This window comes from Eucalyptus grandis, chromosome 11 (assembly GCF_016545825.1).
Source record: "Eucalyptus grandis isolate ANBG69807.140 chromosome 11, ASM1654582v1, whole genome shotgun sequence".
Classification (NCBI taxonomy): domain Eukaryota; kingdom Viridiplantae; phylum Streptophyta; class Magnoliopsida; order Myrtales; family Myrtaceae; genus Eucalyptus; species Eucalyptus grandis.
Window position 1 is genome coordinate 26,710,701 of NC_052622.1, and position 14,861 is coordinate 26,725,561.

General features: G+C 38.7%; 2 protein-coding genes across 2 annotated transcripts; both read right to left on the reverse strand.

Moving 5' to 3' along the window:
• Positions 1-3,726: 3,726 nt before the first annotated feature.
• LOC104427756 lies at positions 3,727-4,598 on the reverse strand. Its single transcript, XM_010040798.3, has 2 exons — positions 4,200-4,598; positions 3,727-4,128 (listed from the first exon to the last, which is right to left on the reverse strand). Exons 1-2 carry the CDS (start codon positions 4,307-4,309, stop codon positions 3,789-3,791), a joined length of 450 nt encoding a protein of 149 aa, XP_010039100.2. The 5' UTR covers positions 4,310-4,598; the 3' UTR covers positions 3,727-3,788.
• Positions 4,599-6,562: 1,964 nt separating this feature from the next.
• LOC104426058 (IAA-amino acid hydrolase ILR1) lies at positions 6,563-9,379 on the reverse strand. Its single transcript, XM_039304324.1, has 5 exons — positions 8,782-9,379; positions 8,226-8,351; positions 7,802-8,116; positions 7,243-7,371; positions 6,563-7,155 (listed from the first exon to the last, which is right to left on the reverse strand). Exons 1-5 carry the CDS (start codon positions 9,133-9,135, stop codon positions 6,772-6,774), a joined length of 1,308 nt encoding a protein of 435 aa, XP_039160258.1. The 5' UTR covers positions 9,136-9,379; the 3' UTR covers positions 6,563-6,771.
• Positions 9,380-14,861: the final 5,482 nt, after the last annotated feature.

The following is a 14,861-nucleotide window of genomic DNA, read 5'->3' on the forward strand; positions in this document are numbered from 1 at the left end:
TGGATAATGATTTGTTAAACCGAATTTGTCGGTAAAATTTCCCAAGTAGAAGAAATATAAAATAAATTGAAGCAAAGTTTTCTTCAATTGCCGCGGAATCCGAATCGTGAAGATGGAGTCCTCTGCAACGTCCCTTGCATGTGAAGCCAAAAAGGAAAGTCAAATATTTCTTTCATGTTGACCGAATCTTGTATTATTCGGTTTCTTCCATGCATGCAATTCTCTGGTGGTTATATATATAACTTGTGCTCGTCGGACTCTCTCGAGCGAAGCCACAAATTGAAGCACCACGTGAGTGCTTGATGTTCCGTGGTTCTTGATGCGAGCAGAGCAACGTGGTCTTCACGCCATGGCAAACGTGGAGATCTCTTGAAGCACCGTTTTTCTAAGCGAGTGCTTGACGTGGGTTTCGTCATTAATTTTCATTTGTGCAATTACATCCAAGAAGATTTAGTGTTTGTAGCCGATACAAATCTTGAGGTAAGATTTGTGTGTAGTTCCTTTGTGAGATTGAGAGATTATTTCGTGAATAATTTCGGGGCTAAACACTGTATGCGTTATTGGGTGTAATTGGGGCTTAGGAAATACCAAAAAGTGTTTGAGTGACTTGAGTGTGTAATTTCCTTGAATCGCTTGATCTATAGTGAAATTCGATGTTGCTCTCCCCGTGGATGTAGGTCTTTACGATCGAACCACGTAAATCCGGTATCTGATTTATTTTTTTCTTCCGTCTATATTTTGTTCGATCGCTCGCCCTATCTCAACATTGCATAACTTAAATTCCACATCAACAACTCTTGTCAATTGGTGTTAGTCATTTGTAAACTTTTATTGACGTGTCATATCATACTTGAATTTTCAGTTTGTTCATTTGTATCACTTTTGACCAATATGCAATGTCTTCGAGAACTTTCAATTGATCCAATTAGATCCCTAATATATTTGAACATATTTATTGCCGTCTTAGCATTAATTAATCTGAATGAACTATGCCATGGACACCAATTTAATAAAGCTGAAGTTTGATGGAAATACGTGGATTTCGTGCATGTCACGTTGACTTGATTTTGTAAAACTATAATACCATACCTTTAATACGTGCACTATTCAGCCAGAAAACTTGTTCTTTTCTCGACACACACTAATCATCCGGACGACTTTCTTGAATAAGAATTTTAGGTTTTTGGTCCCAAGAAGAATAAGAATAATATGCTTTACCAAAAAAAAAAAAAGAATAAGAATAATATGCATTGAAATGTTCTAGAAACTTTCTTTCGAAGCACAGTGAAAAATGCTCCCTCCTCCTTCATTTGACGTGATTTCGATCCAAAGTTTGCAGAAGGCTTGCGTTGACCGGGTCTAGGATGACAAAGTGTGCGATGGGGACACATGAACACGGAGACTGCCGAGGAAAATTTGTGGTCGTTTACTATATGAGCCTCACTTTTGAATTTTTCTTCTTCCTTCTTTTTCGTTTTCATAAAGTTTGGTTGGAAAATCACGTCCGGTCGAATTCTCGTCATTGGAGAGTCTTATCAATAGATATTCTCTAAGATGCCCATCGATTATAAATAGAAATGACACTTCTTGAAATGTTTTAAAAATCAAAGGTACAAATTTAAATGTGAAAAATGCATAACGATCGATTATTTGAATTTATGTGGGATCCATGTCTTTCTTGTGTGTCATTGATATATATTAATGTGTTAAGTAAAATTCAAAGAGACTAGCTATGCGAAACATTAGTTAAAACGACACATGTAGAGAGCAAATTGCATAGGTTTGTTCGAGGTCACCTTTTTATACTATAATTCTGTGAGCGGCAAGTTTAAATAGAAGTAGGGAAAATTTGATTTTTGAAAAGTCAAAATCAAATAAAAGAAATTTAAATAGAAATATATGGTACAAGGCCGTAAATAATTGAAAGTGGGAGTAGGCCCTCCTCTCCTGTACTTTTATGGGTCGGAGACTGCAAGAATTATTGCTGAAGTCTTCAGCAGGTGTTTGGACTTCTAAAAGGAGGGTAAAGAAAGAAAGAAGAACCAAGTTAATGCCAATGTAAGATGACAGGATTTGGTTCAGAATTACCCATTTTTATTCCAGGGTTTCTCTGAATTTGAAAGTTGTCACTTAGTAGGTTTCCATATCAAAGTCAATCCAATTAAGTCCGTTTTTATGTAAGAGTTGAAGCCCCAAAGGGAGAATTGTGAAGTTTTTTAATAAGAGATCATAGTGATTTTCCTTAGAGGTGGAAAATTCGTCCACCTGATTTTTTCAATTTAGAGTTCAAGTTCAAATTCCATAGATAATATGGAATTTATTGTTTATAATGGTAGACAAATCAAATTAAGGATGAGTAAGAACTTGCCCTTGGGTGGGGAACAATATTTGGAAATGGCTGCTAATACCCTGTAGGCTGAGGAGGGATTTGCCTTGGTATTGTGTTTATATCATCATATTGAATGATCCTGACCGTTTGCTTTATGTCCATATAATGCATACAGCTTCGATTGCTAATTAGGTCAATTCGATTGCTCTATATGAATTAGCAGTAAGAACCATAAGATTGAATTACTTGGGATGCCTATACCTATAAGAAGTCATGGAACCACTCATTAATAGTTATGGAACTGCGCCCAATTTCAAAACTAAGCTAATTGTCACTGTCCAAAGATGAGTATTAGCTATTTCCAATAGTAATAAGCACGGTAGATGATCTTTAGTATCACTGTCCTTCAAGACACAAACATGCTGTTAGATGGACTTAAAGAATATGACCATGTCTAAATTTGTTAAGAAAATTCGGTTCATGTTCTTTTCGGATGAGACTATCAACTTTAACATTTACTAAGTTCGAAGAACATTACATGGCGAAAAAGGGACACAGGTAAGCAGCTATAACTCTGGAAAGATTCATTAACTCTGCTGTCCTCGTTATACTTAATAGCAAACATATGAAGAATAATATTCAACTAAAAGTTGATATAAAATAATGCAAGATAAATAAGTCATACGGGTAGATTCAGTCAAATTGACTCGACTTCAAAGTCTTGGAAGTACCTTCTTGTGTTAACTAATGCTTCTTAATTGACGAGTACATGCAAAAAAAAAAAAACACACGATGCAAAGCCTACATCTTCGATGTAATGACTAATGCAGACTGCAAAAAGCAACACAGGATGGAAATTTATGTTAAGTGGAAAGTTACTTAAGTTTGTAGTGGCCATTTGTCTTTGTTCAGTCGTAAGACATACCCTTGAAGATGCAAAAGCCATGGCCCTCTAGTATCCTCGAAAGCCTCACATCGATCTTTATGTTTCCGAAGTGTGAAATATGATGACTGATTTCAACACATATCCGCACTTAACTCCATTCACTTTTCCTTTTTCTTTTCCATTATTTTAAAAAAAATGAGTATTTTCGATGTACGTAGAACTTTAGTACAATAAGAAAGACGGCAAGTTAAGTCGACGTTACAATATGAACAATTAATATGCTTATGTTTATTATAAAATATACAGACAGAAAAATAAAGAAGGGCTATATATTAGAATAGAATCGTAAGTGATTTCCAATAAAGCATATTTTCCTTAATCTCATACATTCTTGCCGTCAGACGTCAATCAGTCAAATTTTATTAATTTCTTCCCTTTTTTCCATCTTTTCGGAAATCCAAAAGGAAAAAAATTATATGACTCCTCACTTGCCCATCCAAACAATTTCATGTGAACAGAAAACCTTACTGCAGCAATAAATGTTGACATACATATACATTGTAAACGAACCACCTAAAGGAAATGGCTGAAGTTGCTTAATAATGCATAACGAAGTAAATCAAACTCGTCGCTCAGAAGCTCAGTGATAATAATGAAATGGGTGAGTCCCCTGTGAAGAAGCCCTGCATCATTTTGGTCAAGATCAGATCGCCTAGCGTCACGGGGGCCAGCTCGGGGGGCGGGGCTGGCTGGCTGGACCATCAGCGCGTTGTAGCACGCCCCGAAGCTTGGAGCACCTCCCAATGACAGATTGCCCGTGCTGGGGCCGTACGACGACGTCTCCAAGAGCATCATCCCCTCCAGTGCGGCGGAAGTTTTGCCCAAGCGGGGGGTCACCAAAAAGGCAGTGATCCTGAAACAAGGAATGCATCTGATGATGATGACACATATGATCATTTGCAGGTATGTGACCACCATACATACAGCTCGATGATCTCCTCATGGCGTCTTCCTTCATCATGGCCAGCCTCGCCATGGCCGCTTCGAGCTTGTGCCTTAGAGAGGCCAACAGTTTCCTCGAGTCCTCTTGGCATGGTGGTCAGCCCTCTTGACACGGCCGACCATCCTATTGGCACGGCAGTCAGCCCTCTTGATCATGTTTTGCTTGATGATAAGCTTGACCTTCTCAGGACTCTCAGGCCAGACCTTGGGTTCAGTGGCAATGGCGGACCTTGCAGGGCCCTAGATGATTGTACAGATGTTGACGCCGCACTAGGTGGATCATTCTCGGGCCTTCTTCATTAGACCCCTTTATCATCTTCTCGTGAGTGATCCTACCCACTTTCTTAGTGGAGATAAACTTTAAGTTAATTTGCGACAACCCATGTCTCAAAGTATTTGATTTTTCTAGTGTAAATCCCTGCAACAAAATAGAAAAGAAAAATTGACCAGTAAAGATTAGAGAGAAAGTTCTTGCTAACAAAGAGACGAGAAATTAGAAAAGAAAATTATAACTCACTTAAAAAGATTATTATGTAATTTTCCTTGAAAGATACTATAATAGTCAATCTATGCCATCGCTTCAAAAAATTAATGGCGTCGTGTACTTAATTAAGAAGTTGATTATTCAAGGCTACTTAATTAATTTCTCTCTCTCTCATTTTCACACAGTTTTCTTTTTAACTTTAATGAGTAGAAAGGTTTGAGCTACATCTCTCTCCCCTCCCCTTTTTCTTTTTTCTTTTTTCTTTGGCTGAACTATTTCTTGCTTTCATCCTCTTCTGATGAGCTTTTCTTTTCCGATCTAGTTTAAATCTAGAAGTTTCTCCCTCCCGTTTGGGAAGGTTTTTATCCTAATTTACTTTAGATTTAGGTTTTTTGCATATCAGAGGAGCTTCGTGACGGTTTCACGATCATGTCATCGAATCTATACACTTTAAACTTTGTTACTTTAAATGGTGATAGTATTGAGGACATCAAATCTATGCACACACTACCAGAAGGCAAAGCTGTAGCAACAGATTGAAATCTTGGTGTGAGCTCATTACTGAGGATAGATTCGGTGATTGGCCGCCAATTTTGATATAAAGAAATCACAGATTTATTATTTAAACATGTAATTCCTTACCTTAATTTGACAATTTATCTTCTTAAGGAGCTTGTTTTGTTTAGGATTTGTTTGGAATTTGTCTTGACTTGCAGTTGGACTACCTTTCTTTATTGATATCCGTGAAGATAAATGAAATGTTTCTTGTAAAAATATATATTAATCTGATACCCGTCCCTCTCCCTCCTTAAACAACCGTATCACCTCTTTCCTGGCTTGTTTCCTTTCTTCCCTTTTATGGGTTGTTGCCCTAAGGGAACATCGTCAACGGATGCACAGATTAGGACCACCTCAAGCCTCGATGACCCCATGCCTCGACTCGCCTCGCTTCCAACCACCACCATGAATCACGAGCCATGTCCGGCTGCGAATTGTGGCCTGAGCCCCAACTCAGCCACGAAACCGTCCCAAATCAACTCGAAATCACAGAGATTCACGCGCATGCAAACGAAACTAATAAGCCCAGATCTCACCACACCCACTCCCGCTGGAAAACACTTACTATGGACAAAATGGGGGCGACTTAAACGCGGGTGAAGAGTGAACTAGAAGCCGCTCCGATGAACCAAGCAAGTAAAGCAACCCTTCCATATCAGTCGCGGACAAAATCGTATATCTTAATCAATTTTTCCTAAATTTAGCTTTTATGATTTCTTTTTTGCCATAAATGAATCTCTGGCCTCCTCGTACCACAGGCACCTCCAAACATGTCTCCGACCCGTCCGTTCTCCAGGGCCTGGCAGCCAGTCTCTTGGCTCCTCGTACCCAGGCACCTCCAAACAAGTCACCGACCCATCCGATCTCCGAGCTCCATCCAAACTCCAAATGTTGGCTAGAACTTTGAACCACGAGTTTAACAGACATTTGTCGAAAAGAGTTTGGAATGAAACCATCTTTGAGCATGTAAAATAAGATTGATTAACATACCCAAGAAAAAAGAACCATCAAAATGTAAATTTAGAAAGAGTTAGGTTTAAAAAATCACACGTATATATAAACAGATAATGTAGACTTTCGACGAAATTTCTCACAGAACTTAAAGCTTGAATCTATCTTTTGAGTTTGCTCTGAAATTAAGATGGGCTTGGTTGGAGAACGAAGATTCTTACTTGATGAAGGAGGAGATTGGAAAGGAGGATTCGTCTTCTGTTCAAGCTTACTCATGGGCATGATATGCACAAGAGCAGGGTTTGTCGAAGATTACTATGAACTGGATTCAAAGACCACTGCAGATTCTTGCGAATGCAATACTCTACTGCTTATTGATATACACATATCTGTTAATTCAAGGCGATTGGGAGATGAAGATCCCGCGCCTTTTGTAACGGCAACAAACCTGCAGACTGGCTAGCGAACGAGGGAAGCTCTAGTCAAATACACTGGCCAGAGATGTTAAGGGTTACCCTTTAAAACTATATTACACAGGTTGAGGCTTAAGGGTAGCCATAGTTAGGACACACTTTTGGCATCCGCGTGCTCATCCAAATACGATATCGCAACAGCTGAATGAAGAGCCGCTCCAATGGGTAAAGCCTCCTCATCGACAAAGAAGTACGGCGAGTGCAGCACATGATGCGATTTCAGAGTCTCATTCTGTATCCCCACCACGAAAATCAAAGAAGCAGTCTTCTCGGCAAAGAAGCTGAAGTCCTCGGATCCCATTGTCACTGGCATAAGTTGCACTTTGCCTTCACCGAGCAGGATCTCTCCAACCTTTTTCGTGTGTTCATATAGGACTTCATCATTAGCCATCACAGGGTAAAGAGGCACTCCATCCTCTCCGAAGTCCACCACAGCTTTACATCTGTGAACGGCTGCTTGCATTTCTATCACCTGTAATCGTAACACAAAGTATTTGCAAGAATAAGAAAACCAACCACCTTGAAAGTAAAAGACTGGCCAATGAATTCATCGATTTACCTCTTTTATCCTCTTCTGAAGGGATAAGAGACCACTGGAACTCAAACTTCTAAAGGTTCCCGCAAATTTGACAGACTCAGGAATCACATTAGCGGTATGGCCTCCTTCAATGTACCCGACCGTCACCACCTGTCCATTTAATGTACGGAATTTCAAGATGATGCTAAAGCTAGACCATAACATGCAACAAGAAAAGACACACATAGTGCATCACTGGAGATTCCTTTAGTCAGATACACATTTTGCCAGGGAAGTTCATACACAATGATCTGTCACATTTGGGCACTAAAGGAATAAGAAATTTCATGGAGAGGAAGTTAGCATTCTATAATGATAGCTTCAAACGAGATTTAGGCCTTCTGTTTCCTTATTCTGAGAGCACAATGCATGGTTAACAAACAACAAAAAGTACCTTCAGATGACAAGTTTGGAAGGGATATGAAATTGCTGCAGATATCATACTCTTGTATGATTGCAATCACATGCACATGCATAATCATATTCCTATCCAACCTTAGAAGCTTAGGATAACGAATAAAACGGACAAGAAGGAAACTACCTTTCCCTCAAGAGGATCGGTCTCTCTTGATACAATTTGCTGAAGACTGAGGATTGCAGATGAAGCTGCAACAATGGGGTCTATATTGTGATGTGGAAGTGCTGCGTGCCCGCCTTTCCCCTGAACAGTAGCCGAAAATACCCCAGCACCTGCAAGCATCGGGCCAGGCCTGGAAGCTAGGAACCCTGTCGGCACAGTAGGCAAGACGTGGATGCTGAGGATTCCATCAAGGTCGTCGAGAACTCCATCTTGCAACATGTAATAAGCACCCGAGTAACCTTCTTCTCCAGGCTGGAATACAAGCTTTACAGTTCCCTTAAGAATTCAGGACCCAATAAAATTGCGTAAATTGTCTTGAAGGTGAAAAAAAGCCAGCCGCTTTAGCATCTAAGTTTGAGATGGTGAAGGGTGAGATGAGAAGCACCTTGATCGTATGTTCCCTCTCTTTGAGCAATTTAGCTGCCCCGAGGAGCATAGCCACATGGGTATCATGGCCGCAGGCATGCATTTTCCCATCAATCTTGCTTTTGTGCTCCCACTCCACTAGTTCCTTTATGTGATCATCAATGCACATTATAAAGATAGCAAGGAATCGAAACAAGAACTACTCTGCATTTAATCATGGTTCACATGGAATTTCAAAGCACCCTCCTTCAAATTACTAACCGTCGGCAAATACCCGCCTCTACTCTAGGCTTACCCGTGATTTTTACAGGTAGATCAATCACATTAGCCACACGTATAAACCCGAAACCTATAGCCCTGTTTCTACTATCAGACATCACCGATTAATTACTTTTACTCAAGCACTTGCCCACAGTTGACAGGCATTCGCTATTTCTGTCAAAGAACAAAACACTTCACCTCCGTTTTCTGCATAACCTAAATCCCATTACACTGACAGAAACTTCTAGGGCTTCTGAACAATGTGACGTGAAATCCAAAAATCCCAGTGCTCTATGCTATTAAAGATTGATCACCTGCAATGGTAGAGCATCCATGTCGGCTCTGAGAGCGAACACCGGCTTCTCTCCAGACCCCATGAAAGCGACGACGCCAGTTTTGGCGACGGGCCACTTGTACTTGATCCCAAGCGAATCGAGCTCGTCCCTAATGAGCTGGCTCGTCCGGTGCTCCTCGAACCCGAGCTCCGGGTACTCGTGGATCCTCCTCCTGATGTCCCGCATCCACCGGAAGAACTCCGGGTCCTTGGCCGATTCCAGCAAGTCTTGGGTCAAAGGCCTGAGCTGGGGCTCGGATTTGAGCTCCGCAGCGCACGACCCACAGACGCGGAAGAGAGAGAGCGACAACAGCAGCAAGTGAGCGAGCCCCATATGGAAGAAGAATGGCTCTGGAACTCAAACGCGATTCGAAGTTAAAGAAACTGAAAGCCGGGTGGGCGATGAAACAGAGTGGGAAATTGAGGTTGACGTTTCGGTTTCAGCAAAGATGCGTGGGAGTTTGTCGGCTTGCTTTGTCCCTTTTGGAGCAGACAAGTGGGTTAAGAAATTGAGAGGATGTCATTCTATAATCGGAGGAATTGCGCTTCCAGAGCGGACAGGAGAGAGACAGGAGGGACGTCTAGAATTGCGCTTCACGTTCTGAGAAATTATTGCTGTTGCCGGTCAGTATTATAAGCCAACGTGGGTTTGACTGAAATCTTTTCGTCAGCTTTTCTTTTAATTATTTTATGCAAGGATAGCTCTGAAAGGAAGGAAAAAAATATTGAGAGCTGATGTTATCGAGTTATAAAAAATAAGTATCTATACAATTCATCTTTGGAGGATGATCCGAGCACTACTGGGTGGGATTGTCGTGCATTTATGGGGGACAAAATTTACACTTTAATTAATTTTTCCATTCTACCCCAATTTGCTCTTTACCTTTTACATTAAAACTATCTCAACCTTTATTAATTCACTCGGATAAGTCAGCACTCTACCTCATCACAAAAGGTTTCGCATTTTGAAGTGAAGTGCCCTTTCTCGTCTCGATGGCTGTCACTGCACTTCTTTTCGATCCCGATGCCGAAATAGTTGAGGAAAACATCAATTACTCTTACCATTGCACTAGTGTTATTGGAATAATTAGAGCTACGGGTGTCAATAAGTCGGGTCGGGTCTTCGGGATGCTCGACTTGACCCGAAATAAATGGGGTCTTGCCCCGACCCGGAAGCACATTTCCCAAATCATCATATCGTATTAGGTTTTAGGTTTTTATTTTTGTAAGACTTATCTGTATTACTCCGTGCTATTTCTATCAAATATAGTAACATTATCCTCCACTTCTCACATATTCTTTATCTATATTAGTTGACTCGATTTTTCAAATCAACAATTTGGCTTAGTTTGATTTTAACTTGTTAGCTTTTTCTTTTTAAAGAAAAATGATTTCATGTTATATATATATATATATTTTTAAGAGATTTGTCTCATCAATAAATACACATGGGATCTGGTGATCTATATGGGCCTATTTTTTAGATTCTTTTTTAAATAAAAAAAAAAACTAGCCTAGATATGTTAATCCTTGATGGAATTGGCCCTCCAATCATGAGAGTCATTTCTACGTTAAATCAAGCAAGGCTGTTATCCTTTTGTTATAATTTTAATAAGATCAAAAGTCTATATAATTAAAAATGTTTTTGTCTCTTTTTTTATGACAATCAAATATTTCCAAAAAACTAATTTGAAGCTTGATTAGACTCAATTTGATTTCAGAAGTTGAGTATTAATAAGTCCAAATACCATAAGTTTTTGGATCTTCGATATACTCAAGTCTTGTGAAATGTTCTCATACCAAACGTCGAATGACAAGTTAATTTTCTCCGATCAAAATTAAATTCTATGCTTGTAAAACAAGATTGGTCAACAATTATTTTTATAATCCAAGTTCTTAATGAAAAAAAAAATTCAATTCCTTTCCTCATTGCAACTGCCATATTTGAAATGAAATCAAATTGGTTTTTATTTTATTTTATGTTAGAACACGCAAGTTTCAAAATTTTTTTAAAAAAAAAAAAAGCGGAAAAAACATTATTGTTTGCGACATGTCAATAGAAACAATTGCTTTATTTAATCACAGGGACGGGCCACTTGTACTTGATCCCAATACCCAAGGGAGTCGAGCTTGTCCCAAGTGAGTTGGCTTGTCCGATGCTCATCGAACCCGAGCTCAGGGTAATTCATGCATCCTCCTCCTGATGTCCCGCATCCACCGGAAGAACTCCGGGTCCTTGGCCGATTCCAGCAAGCCTTGGGTCAAAGACTTGAGCTGGGCCTCAGATTTGAGCTCCGCAGTGTACGACCCGCGGACGCGGAAGAGGGAGAGCGATAGCAGCAACAAGCGAGCGAGTCCCATTTCGAAGAATGGCTCCGAAACTCAAACGCGATTCGAAGTTTAAAAAGGTGAAAACCGAATGGGCTTTTTAGAGCGGACAAAAAAGAGAGATTGAGAGTGACGTCGTTCTATATTATGAGGAATTGCGCTTTTGGAGCAGACAGAAAAGAGACCTGCGCATTGCGGACAATTCATATTTTTAGAAGGTTTTGCTGTTGTCGGCCGTTTCTTAAAACAAGTTTATTAGGCAAGGTGAGGTAGAGGCCCTAGCTTGCGTGTGTCGTTCATTCAACTCAGCTATTAAGGACCCCTCTCCACATGTGATGTGACGATGAAACTGCACGGATATGTGCATAGGAGAAATATATTAATAGGTTGAGAGTTATCTTAGAAAAGGTAATAATTATATATTGAGCGAAAAAAAATGAGTGAAAGTTGTTTATAACTTTTTATTTAGGGTTAACATCTTGAAAAACCCTAAACCGGTACACCTGTGACAAATTTACCCCAAACTATTTTTTTTACCATAAAAAACCTCAAACTGGTATACATATGACAAATTTACCCCTACTAACCATAAAAAACCCTAAACTTATACATTTATGACAAATTTACCCCAAACTAATTTATTCGATCATAAAAAAACTCCAAATTGGTAAATTTATGATAATTATACCATCGGCTAAATTGGATTAATACCACAAAAAAATCACAAAAATTGTAAACTATGACAAACGAAGTATAAAATCTCAAATTAGTATACCAATCAATTGTCATGTGTCATTTAACTTAATTAAAATTTAACGAAAACTAACATAGGGTAAATTTGTCACAAGTGTACCAGTTTTGGGTAAATTTGTCAAAGACATACCAGTTTAGGGTTTTTGGTGGTCAAAAAAATAATTTAGGGTAAATTTGTCACAAGTGTACCGGTTTAGGGTTTTTAGGGTATTAACCATTTTATTTAATATCATGAAAAATCCAACATTTATACATATGTGATAAATTTATTTCAAATTAATTTTTTGACTACAAAAATCCATAATTTATACATCCGTGATAAATTTATCATTCGTTAATATCATCAAATTTCTAAGTTAGATGACATGTGATAGTTAGACTGGTATATTAGTTTGGAATTTTACTCTTCATTTATCACATGTATACTAATTTGTGATTTTTCACACTATTAATTTAATTTAATGAAAATTAACAAACATACATTTATTAAAAATGTTCTAGTTTTGGATTTTTAATAGTAAAAATAAAAATTAATTTTTAGTAAATATGATATAAATGTACCGGTTTTAGGGTTTTGGATTTTAGAGAATGGAGACATTACAGGTCTTGGTTCAACATTTGAAGTAGAGTAATGTGCTTGGCTAAGAGGACACAACATATTATAAGTTTAACAAGCTAAAATATTTTTATAATTTAAAATATTTTTGTGTCTTTTTAATGACTATCTAATATTTTTGAAAAATTAATTTGAAGTTTGATTAGATTCGATTTTGTTTCATGAGTTGAGTATTGATAACTAATATTATAAGTTTTTGGATCTTCGCTTTGCTAAAATCGATAACCCAAATCTCTTGAAATGTTTTCATAATGAATGTTGAACAACGAGTTAATTTTCAACCATCAAAATCAAATTCTATGTTTATAATTTGGGTTCTTAGAGAAAAATTTTCAATCGCTATCCTCATTGGTACCGCCACATTTGAAATGAAATGAAATTGTTTTTATTTTATTTTATATAAGTTAAAAAACAAAGAGAGAAAAAATTGTTGATTGCGACGTGTCAATATCACTGGATGATGTGACGAGCATGAATAATTACTTTATCTATGTTTGTGGGTTTACATTTTTAAAGATTTGGTATGGTGGGATTGATTTATTATTCAGCATTATCCATAGTTTTAATTTTAAATGAATTTTTGGAGTTTATTTAATTGTTTGGACATACATAAGTACTTACAACCTATGAAGCATGGACACTTTCTAGAACCTTTTGTGTCGTGTCGGACACATGTCGGAGTGTCCAACACGCTCCGACATGCTGGGACAAGCTCGAACACGTGGTCAATATGTGTCGGATTTCTCTTCTCGATACGCTTCGACTCGTGTGTACAGAATTGTAAGAGGTTGGGTTTCTAGAGTGAGTCTGCAAACGTGAAAGGAGAGTGAATTGTTGTAGAAGTCGATGGAGGGTAGAGACAAGGGCGAGTGAGAGGAAGCAAGGCTGTGGAGGCGAGGCCGCAGTGGTGAGGCCACGACAGTGAGGCCGTGACTGTAAGAGAGGGTTGGAGGAAGAGAGAATGAGGCAATCGAGAGGGCTGTGAGTATGATGCCGCAATGGAGGGTTGGAGACAAGACTACGATCACAAAGGAGGGAAGGCCAGAGGCAAGGCAACGAACGACTGTGATGAGGCGACCGAGAAAGAGTATAGATTGAGAGGAAGAGGATCGTGCAATGAGGAGGAGGGACAGGCCAGCGTTTTTCGGGGGTTTCTAAGGTTGCTCTTTTTGCTTTAGGAAGAAGAGAAGAAAAAAAGATAAAGAATGGGGACGCCATGCAAGGAGGAGGAGCCTAGAAGGAGGAGGCAACTACGGTTTAGGTTTCTAAGGAAGGGCAGAAAAATAAAATTAAAAAACGAGGGTGCCGTGGAGGAGGAGCCTAGGAGGAGGAGATAGCTAGGGTTTGGGTTTTCAAAGAAGGGTAGAAAAAAATTTAAAAATTGGGTAGCGTGCAAGGAAGAGGAGCCTAGGAGGAAGAGTAGGCAACTTGGGTTTGGGTTTTCAAGGAGGAGTAGGGAAAAAATAAAAATGATGATGCCGTGAAGAGTAGAAAAAAATTAAAATGGGGATGTCCGTCCAATTTGGCATAATTTATCTTTTTTTTTTTTTTTGTTTTTCTTTTGGAAGGGGAGGGTGATTTCAAGAAAAAAGATGAATAATATTGAATAAAAATAAATTCTTATCACCGTAAAGATCATAAATTTATTTAAATAAGTTGATTCTACTCTTTATTTTTGAAATAATCATATGTATATATAAAAATATTTATTTATTATATAACATATCGGAATTCTTTATTTTTTAAAAAATGACGTGTCGACGTGTCATGTCGTGTCATATCGCATGTTGTGTGTTCAATGTCAATACTACATAGCTTACAACTATTTTTAATCTGTTTATGGAGCCTAAAATAATACTTTTTCCATTTCCAATATTTGATTAGAAAAGAAAGTCTCGTTACTTCTTTAAAAAATAGAAAGAAAATTGAAAATTGCTTCGTACTTCCTCTTTTCCTCCATTTTCCATTGCCATAAAAACGGGGATCTTCTCTCTCCTCCAACGTTTCAAATTCTCTCTTCTTCGGTAACAAAATCGCCTCCTCCTTCTCGCTCGCTTATTCCGTTCAATCTTTCGAATCTCCTCTGCATTTCCGCAGGGACTCGTTGAATTCCTGGGCTCGATTTGGCCTTCTGTTCGGCAGTGCCAGTGCGAAGATAGAGCCAAGATCACCGTCCGCGCGCAGTTAGGCCTTTCAGCTCAAAAGAGAGGCACGATCATGGCAATTCCATCTGCGTCGAGCGGATCGACGACGAAGCCTTCAATCTCAAGGTGCTTTGACGAAGCCCTTTTTTTTTTTTTTTCTTCTACTTCTGCAGTTATACTTTGGAAACTTCAGTCCGATGAGGCTGTTTACCGTACTGG